General features: G+C 57.6%; 1 protein-coding gene across 2 annotated transcripts; it reads left to right on the plus strand.

The window, feature by feature from the left end:
* Positions 1 to 821: 821 nt before the first annotated feature.
* DLL4 (delta like canonical Notch ligand 4) lies at positions 822 to 11,318 on the plus strand. Of its 2 annotated transcripts, XM_072738300.1 has the most exons (12): positions 822 to 1,151; positions 1,734 to 1,954; positions 2,060 to 2,329; positions 2,841 to 2,898; positions 3,823 to 4,086; positions 4,505 to 4,565; positions 4,653 to 4,783; positions 6,769 to 6,938; positions 7,108 to 7,327; positions 8,374 to 9,076; positions 9,587 to 9,695; positions 10,228 to 11,318. In XM_072738300.1, the coding sequence occupies exons 2-12, from the start codon at positions 1,889 to 1,891 to the stop codon at positions 10,231 to 10,233; spliced, it is 2,058 nt and encodes a 685-aa protein (XP_072594401.1). In that variant the 5' UTR covers positions 822 to 1,151; positions 1,734 to 1,888; the 3' UTR covers positions 10,234 to 11,318. The 2 variants fall into 2 exon arrangements, with proteins under 2 accessions (XP_072594401.1, XP_025854279.1); XM_025998494.2 differs by lacking the exon at positions 822 to 1,151 and having other exon boundaries at positions 1,351 to 1,954.
* The last annotated feature ends 1,282 nt before the right edge of the window (positions 11,319 to 12,600 follow it).

A 12,600-nucleotide genomic window follows, 5' to 3' on the forward strand; every position in this document is an offset into this window, starting at 1 on the left:
CGGAGCCCATCTCCTCATCTCGCCCCTCCCCCAACCCACGCTCCCAACCTCTTGTTTCTCATCTCCCCCCCCAATCTTCCACCACCACCCCCAAGTCAAAAAAATCAGACCGTGCTGCCTAGGCAGCTGTTGTGCTCCACTGCCGCGCCTCACCCCCCTCTAGGCCTCCCCCGGGCCCGCACCGCGTCGCTGCTCCCCCCCCCCCGCCCCCCCCCCGCCGCGCCGATCTTATCGCCCGACGACAGCCATCGCTGTGCGGGCGGGCTGACAGCTGAAGCCACTGCGCCCCCGCCGCCCTCGGCGTCGCAGAGAGAGAGATCCCCGGCACCCCCGAGACTGGGAGAAGCCGGCCCTCCCTGGTCTAAGGCCTCTGGGGATCACGCCGGGTTCCGGGAAAGCAGCTGCCGCCGCTCGGAGAAGTGGGGCCACCCGGGGGAGCTGCGAAGGCGAGACGGTGAAGCCATCTGAAACCCAAACTAGTCCGCGCGCTTTCAGTTCCACCCTACGTGTCCTCCCTAGGAGGAGAGGACCCGGGTCTGCGCGCCCTCCGCCCCTCACCAGGGCTCTCCAGCGGCTGAACCGGCGCTGGAGCCAGGAGAGTTCCTCCCTGCCCCAACGGAGCGACAGGACGCGTTGGGGGCTTGGGGCTGCCGGGGTGGGGGGAGACGGTGGTCAGTGGAGCTGAAGCTGAGCCCAGGTGAGCGGAGGCGCCGGAGGAGGGGCCAGACCCCTATTACCATACAGCTGAGGACGCGCCCCCCTTCCCTACCTCGGGGACCACGCCCCCTTCCCCCATCTCCCGGACCCAGCGTCTAGGGGCTGGCACCGGTCGAGCCCAGGCTGGGGCAGACGGGAGAAGGCACGCGCTGGACACGCCCCCCGCAGCTAGGGAGGGAGACGCCCACCAGGAGGGGGGAGGGAGCCCCCGAGTCTCAGACTCGAGGCTCTCGCCTTGCCCAGTGTGGCCACCGAGAGGTTAAAGCGTCCGCGGGCTCCTCTGTAGCGCGGGGGACGCGAGGTGGGTGGGCGCTCACAGGTTGGGAACTGCGGCGGCGACAGCTTTCAAGGTCGGGGAAGAAGGAGATCCAGGTCCTTCGACACCGCTTTCGCTTTCCGAGCTTAGGTTCTTTTTACCTGCTCGAAGGCTGAAGGTAACTAGCTCCGGCCGCGGACGGACCGCCCGCGGGGACTCCCCAGTGTCTCCGCCTCCACGACCATCCGGGAACCACTCGCTCACCTCCCGCCCCATTCCCCCAGGCCCTCCCCCTCCTCCCAAGGCCGGGGTCTCGGGCCGTCACCCCTCTGTCGCGGAGAACTGGTCACCTTGACATGCGCAGAGTTAGGGGACCCAGGGGCTGAGAGCGGCACCGAGGGGCGGGGACCCGTGCGTGACTGGCTGGCGGGGGCTGGGGATGGCGGGGGCGGAGGCCCCCTCCAGGCCCTGCTGGGGCTGTAGCGCTGGAGGCCCGGAGGGGAGGGGAGAGTGACCATGGGTTCTGAGTGACAGGCGGCGAAGAGAGGAGCCAATATATATAAGGAAGGCTCCCGAGCGCGCAGGTCCCAGTAGCGGCGCAGAGCGCAAGCCGGGAACACGAGGCTCGAGCCGCAGCTCAAGCCGCCTCAGTGCGGTGTCCCGAGCCCTGGCCCGCTTGCAGCCCCAGGATTAGCCCGAGGACACGTCCTCAGCGCGGCCGCCGCCCGGCCGGCCTCACCTGGATTACCTACCGCCGCAGTTGGAGCAGAACGAGCGAGGAGGCGACGCGGGAGGAAAGCCCCACAAGAGCCCGGCTTTGCAGGGAGCCCTCCGGCGGACAGACGCGCGGGAAAGCGGCGTCCCGAACGGAGCCAGCTACAGGGCGGGCGCGGGGAGAGAGCGACGCTCCAGGGGATGGCAGTCGCGTCCCGTAGCGCCTCTGGCTGGGCGCTACTGCTGCTGGCGGCACTGTGGCAGCAGGTAACGTCCCGCGCCCCCTCCACCCCCTCCTACCGCGCTCTGAGCCCCGCGCGTCTGCCGAGCTGACCGCTCCCCTCCTTCCTCCCCTCGGTCCCTGTGCAACAGCGCGCAGCCTGCTCCGGAGTCTTCCAGCTGCAGCTGCAGGAGTTTGCCAACGAGCGGGGCGTACTGGCCAGCGGGCGGCCGTGCGAACCCGGCTGCAGGACCTTCTTCCGCGTCTGCCTTAAGCACTTCCAGGCGGTCGTCTCGCCCGGGCGCTGCACCTTCGGAAGCGTCTCCACGCCCGTGTTAGGCACCAACTCTTTCGCCGTCGGGGACGACAGTAGCGGCGGGGGACGCAACCCTCTCCAACTGCCTTTCAATTTCACCTGGCCGGTGAGCACAGCCTGGGTGCACTGGGAGGTCACGAAAGACGAGAAGGGGGCTCCCTGGGACCAAAGCCCTCCCCCCAGATTTCCTCGCTTCCAACCAAACCAAACCAAACCAAAAACAAAAAAACAAAAACCAAGGGGCGCTCTTTTTTGATACTTTCTTCCGACTCTCTCCAGGGACCTCATCCTCAGGAAAGCTCTCACCACCAGTCTCCCTCTTTCAGTTCTATGCCCTCTCTTCTCTCCACTCTTGGGATGTGGTTTTCATCACTTACTACCCCGGCGCGTTTGCCCCCGTGGAATGACTCTCGCTAACAGGCCCCCATCTCTTGGGTTCTCTCACCTTCCTTGCTCGCGCCATGCTGCGCGCAGCCCCGTTATGCTGACCCGGGAGCTGTAACTGTATCCTGCAATTAGATTAATTAAACCCGCTGCCGCAAGGCACCCCCACCTCCCCCGCCCCTGCTCATCTCTCTCTCTCTCTGTCTTCCCCGGCCCCCTCCCTTGGCCTCCAGGGCACCTTCTCACTCATCATCGAAGCTTGGCACGCGCCAGGAGACGACCTGCGGCCAGGTGAGTAGCTCGCTCGGCCGCCACAGGGGGGCGCACGGCGCAGCGCCGAAAGAGTTAACCTGTACTAGGCGGGGGAAGTGCGGGGTGGGGGGTGGGGGGGCAGGACGCTAAGCTGGGCCAGGAGCTGCGCCCCGCGCTGGACGCTCGGATTCCGCTAGCTGCCTGGACTCTGAGCACAATTGCGTTTCCTGCGGGTTATTTTTGGCGTGGGAACGCGGGGAGCACGGCGGTGAGAAAGGCCGAAGCTGCCAGCGCCGCTGACGGGCCCCTTCCTGTATTTTACACCTTTCGCGAATTCCGCTCCTTTGGAAAGGGAATAATGGCTTTGGGATGTTGTTCTGACACAGAGGAAAAGGATATTTCAGCAGCACAACAATTCTCACTTTGAAAAGGAAAAAGAAAAGCATTACCCATCTCTGAGGGCAGAACCCGTGAACGGGCACCAAAGGACCCCTTGCTCTCAGAGTCCACCCCCGCCGGGCTTTCTTTTTCTTTTTCTTTTTCTTTTTCTTTTTCTTTTTCTTTTTCTTTTCTCTTTTCTTTTCTTTCTTTTCTTTTCTTTTCTTTTCTTTTCTTTTCTTTTCTTTTCTTTTCTTTTCTTTCTCCCTCTTCTCATTCTTTCTTTCCTTTTTTTCTTCCCCACTTTGACCTCTTTCCTAGTCTCTCTGCCTCCAGAACACTGGGATATCTTAATATCCTTCTATTGTCCCCTTTTTGAATGATATCAGGCCTTCTACACATGGACACACACACACACACACACACACACACACACACAGCAGCTAAGTAGTGGGGACACTTGGGTTCCTCTGGCCTGCACTTGCTGGCAGGTGGGGGTCATCTGGACAGCTGCTTTGATCCAGCACTTGCTGGCACTCCCGGGGACTGGCTGCCCTTCCTTGACCTGGCCCTCTGCCCCTTCAGAGGCCTTGCCACCAGACGCGCTCATCAGCAAGATCGCCATCCAGGGCTCCCTAGCTGTGGGCAAGAACTGGTTACTGGATGAGCAGACCAGCCCTCCCACGAGGCTGCGCTACTCTTACCGGGTCATCTGCAGTGACAACTACTATGGGGACAGCTGCTCACGCCTGTGCAAGAAGCGCAATGACCACTTCGGCCACTACGTGTGCCAGCCAGATGGCAGCCTGTCCTGCCTGCCCGGCTGGACTGGGGAGTACTGCGAAGAGCGTAAGCAGCCAAGCTCCTGCCTACCTGGCAGGGGTCCCCGGAGCAAACACGGTGGCCTCTTTTCAGCCACAGCTAACCTCCCTCACAGAACAGGTCCGGGCTGCCCACTAGCTGGGCCTCGGGAACAGGTGGGGATGCTTAGGACAGGCGTGGACTCTGATCTTTCTCTCTTAATGCTCCTCCCCCATCCTGCCAGAGCCCACAAGGACCCCATTACTGCATTCCATTCAGCCTGGATTCTCCTTCCCTGTTGCCTTTAGAACACCCGTGGCTCCTCTGGGAGGCCAGGAGTGGGAAGTGAGCCCAGGAGAGCTGGGGCACCCCCAGGGCCAGGAGAGGGAGAGCGGGGCTTCAGGGACAGCAGGGCTTCAGGGTCCTTGGCATTCCAAACTCACCCCGCTCTGTTTTCTTTCCTCAGCTGTCTGTCTTTCTGGCTGTCATGAACAGAATGGCTACTGTAGCAAGCCAGCGGAGTGCATGTGAGTAGGGGACAGGAAGTGGATGAGGAGGGAGCTGTCCCCTGGCCAAGCCCTCACCTCACCCTCAGCCTCCCCTTTGTTCAACAGCTGCCGCCCAGGCTGGCAGGGCCGCCTCTGCAACGAATGCATCCCCCACAATGGCTGTCGCCATGGCACCTGCAGCATCCCTTGGCAGTGCACCTGTGATGAGGGCTGGGGAGGCCTCTTCTGTGACCAGGGTGAGTCAAGGCAGAGAGAGGATGCAGAAGGGTTGGGACAGATGGGCAGGGAGTGGGAACCAGAGTGGTCACCCTTCTTACTTGGTGACTGCCCAGTTGGCTTTCCCACTATCCTTCAAGGAGCTTGGAGCTTTTAAGGAATCTTACGATTGGCCTAGAATGAGATAGTGAGTCCTTCTTGCTCAGGTGCTGGGGAGGCAGGGTGACTGGAGAAGCCAGGAGCTCTACAAGGTGGCAGCCTGGAGTTCATACTCAAATTCCAGCAAGGCCTGGGAGGAGGGATACTGGGCTCAGTTCCTCTTTCTACCTTGTAGTTACCTATTAACCCCCTAAGTGTTTGCTTACCTGCCAGGGCTGTTTGAGCAGCTCTCCCCTAAACAGCTGTCTGGTGGGGTGTGCCCACCAGCTGCCCTGAGGCTATGGGTGAGCTGCGCCTCTGGGCGGAGTGGCATCTTTTTTTTTTTTTTTTTAATTTTTTATTTATTTATGATAGTCACAGATAGAGAGAGAGAGAGGCAGAGAGACACAGGCAGAGGGAGAAACAGGCTCCATGCACCGGGAGCCCGATGGGGGATTTGATCCCGGGTCTCTAGGATCGCGCCCTGGGCCAAAGGCAGGCACCAAACCACTGCGCCACCCAGGGATCCCCGCGGAGTGGCATCTAACCGACTTCTTGGCTTGAGGCAGAAATAGCCTCCCTCGTTCTTTCCCACTTGCACTTGCCAGGCAGCTGTCCAGGGCCCACAGTCTCTTTCTGGGTCAGCGTGGGCGACTGGTCATTCTTCTGGCTACGTAGGGGTCTACTGGCCCCAACCTTGGGGGAGGAAGCCTTTGCTCCTTCATCTTTCATCCTGGTAGCCAGCTGCAGCACGTGCCTCCCATTTTCAGGGTCAAATAGGGTGGCTGCTGCCATGGAGACACGGGCACAAGCCCCAGGAGGGTGGGCAGGAGGCTTGCCAGGGTGGAAAGAACTTGCCTAGCCCCTGACGTGCTAGGAACAATTCGTGCTTGGAATTCAGCCCCTGTATTCTGTGTGTGTGTGTGTGTGTGTGTGTGTGTGTGTGTCTGTCTGTCTGGCTGGCTGGCTGGCTTTCTCTCTCCTCGCCCCTACCCCAAACACAAGAACACACCTGTGGTTCCTGCCCATTCTCGTTCCTGTTCCTCTCCCCACATTTGCTCCCGGGTGACACAGTCATACACTCATCATATGCAAACACAGCCCTTCCAATCTCTATATTTGAGCTGTGTTTGCTCCCTCCCTGTCCTTCCCAAATAAGAAAACAAATACTTATATTTCAAAACACCCTCATAATGCCTTTCCCTTTAAAAAATACTGGGTCACTACTGATGGTGGCTTTTGTCTCCTGTCTACCATTTCCACCTGTTAAAATTTTATCCCTCCTTCCAGGCTTATCTCAGCTGCCCCTCCTCCACGAAGCCTTTTGTGACTTCCTCCTCAACATGTGGCCTTGCCATCCATCCGCTCCTCTTCCTTCCCTTCATTCTACCCTGGCAGCCAGTGGTTGCGACCTTACCTAGCAGGCAGTTGTCCATCTGTATTTTTTTTAATTTTTAGAAAGATTTTATAAATTTATTTGACAGAGAGAGCACAAGCAGGGGGAGTGGCAGACAGAGAGAGAGGAGGAAGCAGGCTCTGTGCTGTGCAGGGAGTCTCCATGCAGGTTTCGATCTCAGCACCCTGGGATCATGACCCCAGCCGAAGGCAGACGCTTAACCAACTGAACCACCCAGGCACCTGCCAACTGTTTTTTTTTTTTTTTTAACTTTGGTTGGTAGCACAGGTCAGATGTGGGTCAAGGTGCCTTGGTATATGTGACTGGAGAAGGAATGAAGGTGGCTAGGCCAGGACGACTTGGGGCTGCAGGCTTTGGGCCACACATGGACAGTGAGCTTGCACTACAAGGAGCCTGAAAGTAGGGACCAATCTACTGCTCTGCTTAGCTGGCTGGTCCCTGTCTTCGCAGATCTCAACTATTGCACCCACCACTCCCCGTGCAAGAATGGGGCAACATGTTCCAATAGCGGGCAGCGAAGCTACACCTGCACCTGCCGCCCAGGCTACACTGGCGTGGACTGTGAGCTGGAACTCAGCGAGTGTGACAGCAACCCCTGTCGCAATGGAGGCAGCTGTAAGGTGAGCCCCAGGCCAGCCCAGGTCTGGTGAGGTAGTGTCCGGGTGGCCCCACATGCATGGCCAGTGGAGGTACAGCCATGAAAGGCATTGTGGGCAGGTGGGTTCCCTGCCATACATCCTAGTCACTAGTCTTGGGGTCTGACTTTGCCTCTTTCTGGTCTCTCTCCAGGACCAGGAGGATGGCTACCGCTGCCTATGTCCCCCAGGCTACTATGGCCTACACTGTGAACACAGCACTTTGAGCTGTGCAGACTCCCCTTGCTTCAATGGGGGTTCTTGTCGGGAGCGCAGCCAGGGGGCCAGCTATGCCTGTGAATGCCCCCCCAACTTCATGGGCTCCAACTGTGAGAAGAAAGTAGACAGGTGTACCAGCAACCCGTGTGCCAATGGTGAGTCTTGTTGCCTCGCTCCCCTGGTGGGCCAGCCTTAGGACTAAGAGAGCCTTCTGGTGAGGGAGAGTCAGGAGAGGAGAGAGGCTGGGTCTGTCCCTCTGGACAGGCTGAGATGGTCCCAACCTGCTCTGGATGGTGAAGAGCTTGCATAATCAGCTGGGTGGCTTTGGAAGAGGAGCAGGTTGGCTGTGGGTGCAGGCCTTCGGAGGAGGAGAGGTGTCCACCCTGCTTCACATCCTGTTCGCATGTTGTGGAGCTGTCTCCTGGCTGGGGTGGCCTCTGAGCCTCCCCCGGAAGTCCTGGGTTAGAGAAAGGGATATATGAGGCCTTGTATCTTTCCTAGAGGGAGCCTGGCATAGTCAGAGCCCTACGTCTAAAGGCCTCGCCTTGCCCCATGGCCACGTGGAGCCTGGCATTGGCACAAGGTGTCCAAAATGCTCAGCATCTTTTGGGGTGCAAAGCACACCGGATATCTTTGTCTCCTTGGCCTCCTGGTGACCCACTGTGAGGCAGGCGGACAACACTATGCAGGAGAGAAGCCTCACGAGCAGGAGAGGGGCTAGAAGAGCTGAGATGGAGTCTGTTCTCTGGCTAATCACTCCATTAACTTTGTTAACTGATAATTACATTTATTTGACCATTTACTATATACGAGGCATGGGCTCCTGCCTTCATGCGTCATCCAGCCTAACCGTCAGAGATCTCCTATGGAGGGGATAGCACTATACTCTAATATAACAAGTGAGGAGACTGAGGCTTAGAATAAGACAAAGCAACATGTGTCAGATCAGCTTCAGCTTGAGACACAGCTGAGATTCAGACCCAAGCATACTTGTCAGGTTCTACTGTGAAGCTCTGTAAGATGCTAGTCATTCTTACACAGGTGCTCACTGAGGGCTACAAGGCCAGAGGCACCCTCAAGCCCAGGTCTCCTGACTCCTGGTACAATGCTGTTTGTGGTGGGATCCTTGATGGGGTGCTTACCCTCTGCACCAGAGGGGTTCCCAGGTGGTTGCTGACTTATGCCCCATGTGTACCCACAGGGGGCCGGTGCCTGAGCCTCGGTCCTAACCGCATGTGCCGCTGCCTTCCTGGATTCACAGGCCCCCACTGTGAACTCCACATCAGTGACTGTGCCCGCAGGCCTTGTGCCCACGGCGGCACTTGCCATGACCTGGAGAATGGCTTCGTGTGCACCTGCCCTGCTGGCTTCTCTGGCCGGCAATGCGAGGTGCGGATACTTCTCGACGCCTGTACCTCGGGACCCTGCTTCAATGGGGCCACCTGCTACCCTGGCCTCTCCCCGGACAGCTTTGTCTGCAACTGTCCCTATGGCTTTGTGGGCAGCCGCTGCGAGTTCCCTGTGAGCATGCCACCCAGCTTCCCCTGGGTGGCTGTCTCTCTGGGTGTGGGACTGGTGGTAGTGCTGGTGTTGCTGGGCATGGTGGCAGTGGCTGTGCGGCAGCTGCGGCTTCGGCGGCCTGACGATGGTGGCAGGGAGGCCATGAACAACTTGTCAGACTTCCAGAAGGACAACCTGATCCCTGCCGCCCAGCTCAAGAACACAAACCAGAAGAAGGAGCTGGAAGTGGACTGTGGCCTGGATAAGTCCAACTGTGGCAAGCAGCAGAACCACACATTGGACTATAATATTGCCCCAGGGCCTCTGGGGCGAGGGACCATGCTGGGGAAGTATTCCCACAGTGATAAGAGCTTAGGGGAGAAGGCACCGCTGCGGTTACACAGGTGAGCAGCACCTGGAGGCCAGGGCCTGGCCGCAGAGCCCTGCATGATACTCCCTAGGCTCCCCAGGACAGGTGGAAAGCTGGCACCAGGCCCTTGACTGCTTTTAAGCAAATGGGGTTTTGCTACTGACAGGAGGCTCCTCCAACAAGATTTTTGCCAGGGATCCCTCCTTTGTCCCTCTTTCCCATTCATTCATTCATTCATTAATTCATTCACAAATGTCGAAGGTCTACACTGTCTGTGACTTCCATCTTTCCATGGCCTGGCTTATGTAGAGTAGCAATACTGGCTTTCCCCAGGCCTGAGACCCTGGTAAGGTTGGGGGGCCTGTGGCTGAGGGCCTGTTCCTAACTGCCCCCCAAGCTACATTGGGCATCCCCAGTCCCTGTGTCTTCTCTCAGAACTGCCTCGGCCAGTGTCCTTTGGCCATTCAGGGTCTAAGTTAGTGCCCTGCTTGCCCCCCAGCCCTCTCCCATTCCTCCCTCACCGGCCTGTCTTGTGTTCCCTCAGTGAAAAGCCAGAGTGTCGGATATCAGCGATATGCTCCCCCAGGGACTCCATGTACCAGTCTGTGTGTTTGATATCAGAAGAGAGGAACGAATGTGTCATTGCCACAGAGGTGAGTGCTGGGCTCACCTTCCCTTCCAGCATGTCCCCTCCTGCCATTCGGAAATGGGAAGGTGGCCTGGTGACTTTCGACCCCAGGGGCCATCCTGAAGGGTGGGTCGGAATCCCTCCTTGGCAGGGCAGGTTCAGGGGCTCTTAGATCCCGGCTGGCCTCATTGCCACAGAGGGTGTGAAACAGGAGCCGTGGTGGTGAGCTGGCCTAGCTCTTCCTGCTGCGTTAGTGATGGGCTGGGTGGCCATGGCACCTGGCCAGCTCCCCGGCACTGCTTCCCAGCTGCTGGTGGGTGAGAGTGGTTGCCTCATCCCCTCCTGCCTCTTCTCACTGCTTCCTCCAGTGGCCCACTTCACAAACAGAGGCTCGCAGGCATGTGCATGTAATAGGGCAGAAGTCTGGGGAGGGCTACCCCACCTTCCCTTCACCCCACCTGCCTGATGGGCTTCTCTAGGAGAGGCCCTGGGGCAGCCGTGGAGGGAGTGCTTGTCTTCCAGGGTAACCCACTTCCCTGCTTTCCTGTCATCTCCAGGTATAAGGCAGGAGCCTTCCCAGCACATCCCAGCTTTGCCCCAGCAGCTGGATCTTCCTTCTGCATTGTTTACATTGCATCCTGGATGGGACATTTTTAATATGCAACGTGCTGCTCTCAGGAGGAAGAGGGAATGGCATGACCTGGACAGACTGTGAACTTGCCAAGAGATGCAGTACCCTTCCACGCCTTTGGGTGTCTGTCTGGCATCAGATTGGCAGCCGCACCAGCCAGGGGAACAGAGAGGAGAGGTGCCACTGGGACCTGCCTTGCCAGCAGTGGCCTTCTGAGTGCCCCTCTGGGATCTGGCCTGTTTTCCAGAGGGAGTGGCAGTGGCCCTGCAGGGCCTGGAGCTGCTGTGGCCTCCACTGGCATCTGTGTTTCCAAAAGTGCCTTTGGCCCAGGCTCCATGGCAACAGCTGGGTCTAAATCAGAGAGGAGAGAGGAGGTCAGTGTGGGCAGGGCCATCTGTGGGTCAAGATACCATTGAGGGTGGCTTTTGGCAGGAGTTGCCCTGCAGGTGAGGTGAGTGCCCAAAGCGGGAGGAGCACTTTCTGCCCTGTGCCTCTGACCACTGCCTGTGGGCCTTGCTCCTAACACCACTCCAGCTTCTCCCTGGCTGAGGCCCTCTGGGCAAGGCTATTGGTAGGCCTTACTTGGCTTCCACAGCCTCTAGCCTTGGGTGCCTCTGGATTTTGGTGAGCAAACAGGTGAAGGGCCCGCCCCATTGGCCAGCCAAGAGAGCCAGGCCTAACGGGGAGCTCAGGGCAGTGATGTTGGAAATTCCAGTGAGGGAGAAACCAGGTGCTGTTGCCACCGTGGCCCTTTCCTCCCTCAAACCAGCCCTATAGCCTTGAGCCTGGGGCTCTGCCCACACCCACTACTGCTCCCAGATCACCCTTGAAGCCGATCTTCAGAAATCAATAATATGAGTTTTTATTTTGGTTTTTTTTTTTTTTTGTAGTTTATTTTGGAGTCTAGTATTTCAATAATTTAAGAATCAGAAGCACTGACCTTTCTACATTTTATAACATTATTTTGTATATAATGTGTATTTATAATATGGAACAGATGTGTACAGGAGTTTATTACTTCTCGGGTCCTGTCTTTGTGATGGCAGAGTGGGAATCCTCTCTCTTTCCTCTCTGACTCCTCATATTGCTGCTGGCTGCCCCTGCCAGAACCCCCAGGGACCCGTGCATGCACTTGGGCTTGGCCTGTTGTGCTCCAGACCCTTGTTTCCTTCTAGTCCCTGAAGAGCCCTACCTTGCACATCTGACCCCAGGCCTAGGCCAGCCTTCCCTGCCTGCTGGCTTGAGGTTGCTGTGGCTCCCCTTTCCCCCTTATGCTCCCACCATAACTTGGGGGATATGCCCTCTGACCTGAATCTCTCCCCCTTTCTCTCCTCAAGCCTGAAAATATTTTCAGGCTCCTTAGTCAGTTTGGAGGATACAGGAATTTGGGGGAAGGTATGCTCTTGCGTGCATTCCTCTTTTCAAAAGGATTTGCTTACTGGAGAATGGGCTCTCTGAACCAGAATGGTATCTGGGTCTTTCCTCCTGCCACTGCAGGGTTTTTTTTTTTTTTTTTTTTTTTTTTTGTTTTTTCACTGCAGGGTTTTAGATAGACTGGCACCCACCTACTCTTCTCTCAGTCCCAGCAGGGCACTGGTCTTGGGGGAGGGGGGCTCAACTTAGGTCTGTCTATCCTCCTTGCAGCTGGCCAAGAGTGCTGAGTACTTGGGTACAGGGTCTGGTACCTGGTCTACCCAGAGCTGCAGGAATTTATTGAAGACAGCACGGAGGGATCCCTGGGTGGCGCAACGGTTTGGCGCCTGCCTTTGGCCCAGGGCGCGATCCTGGAGACCCGGGATCGAATCCCACATCAGGCTCCCGGTGCATGGAGCCTGCTTCTTCCTCAGCCTGTGTCTCTGCCTCTCTCTCTCTCTCTCTGTGACTATCATAAAAAAAAAAAAAAAAAAAAAAAAAAAAAATTGAAGACAGCACGGAGAGGAGGAGGAGGAGGAGGAGGAGGAGGCCTTTCTCGAGTCTAGGTTTCTTTTTTTCTTTTTAAAGATTTTATTTATTTATTCATGAGAGACACAGAGAGAGACAGAGACAGAGACAGAGACACAAGCAGGCTTCATGCAGGGAGTCTGACGTGGGACTCAATCCCGGGTCTCCAGGATCATGCCTTAGACTGAAGGTGGCCCTAAACCACTGAGCCACCAGGGCTGCCCTCACCACTACCCGCCCCCCCCCCCCCCCCCCAGTCCAGGTTTCTCAGGCCAAGGCACTAATGAGATACTTTGTCTTTGTTTGATGTCTGTCTCCCTGTAAGGTGCAGGATGGTCCCTAGGGGGCCATGGTCCTC

This window comes from Vulpes vulpes, chromosome 15 (genome assembly GCF_048418805.1).
Source record: "Vulpes vulpes isolate BD-2025 chromosome 15, VulVul3, whole genome shotgun sequence".
Taxonomy (NCBI): domain Eukaryota; kingdom Metazoa; phylum Chordata; class Mammalia; order Carnivora; family Canidae; genus Vulpes; species Vulpes vulpes.

Coding starts and splice junctions, on each gene's coding strand:
- DLL4 (XM_072738300.1), top strand. CDS start 1,889: ATGGCAGTCGCGTCCCGTAGCGCCTCTGGCTGGGCGCTACTGCTGCTG. Junction 4,087..4,504: donor TGGGGAGTACTGCGAAGAGC/GTAAGCAGCCAA, acceptor TTCTTTCCTCAG/CTGTCTGTCTTTCTGGCTGT. Junction 6,939..7,107: donor GCAATGGAGGCAGCTGTAAG/GTGAGCCCCAGG, acceptor GTCTCTCTCCAG/GACCAGGAGGATGGCTACCG.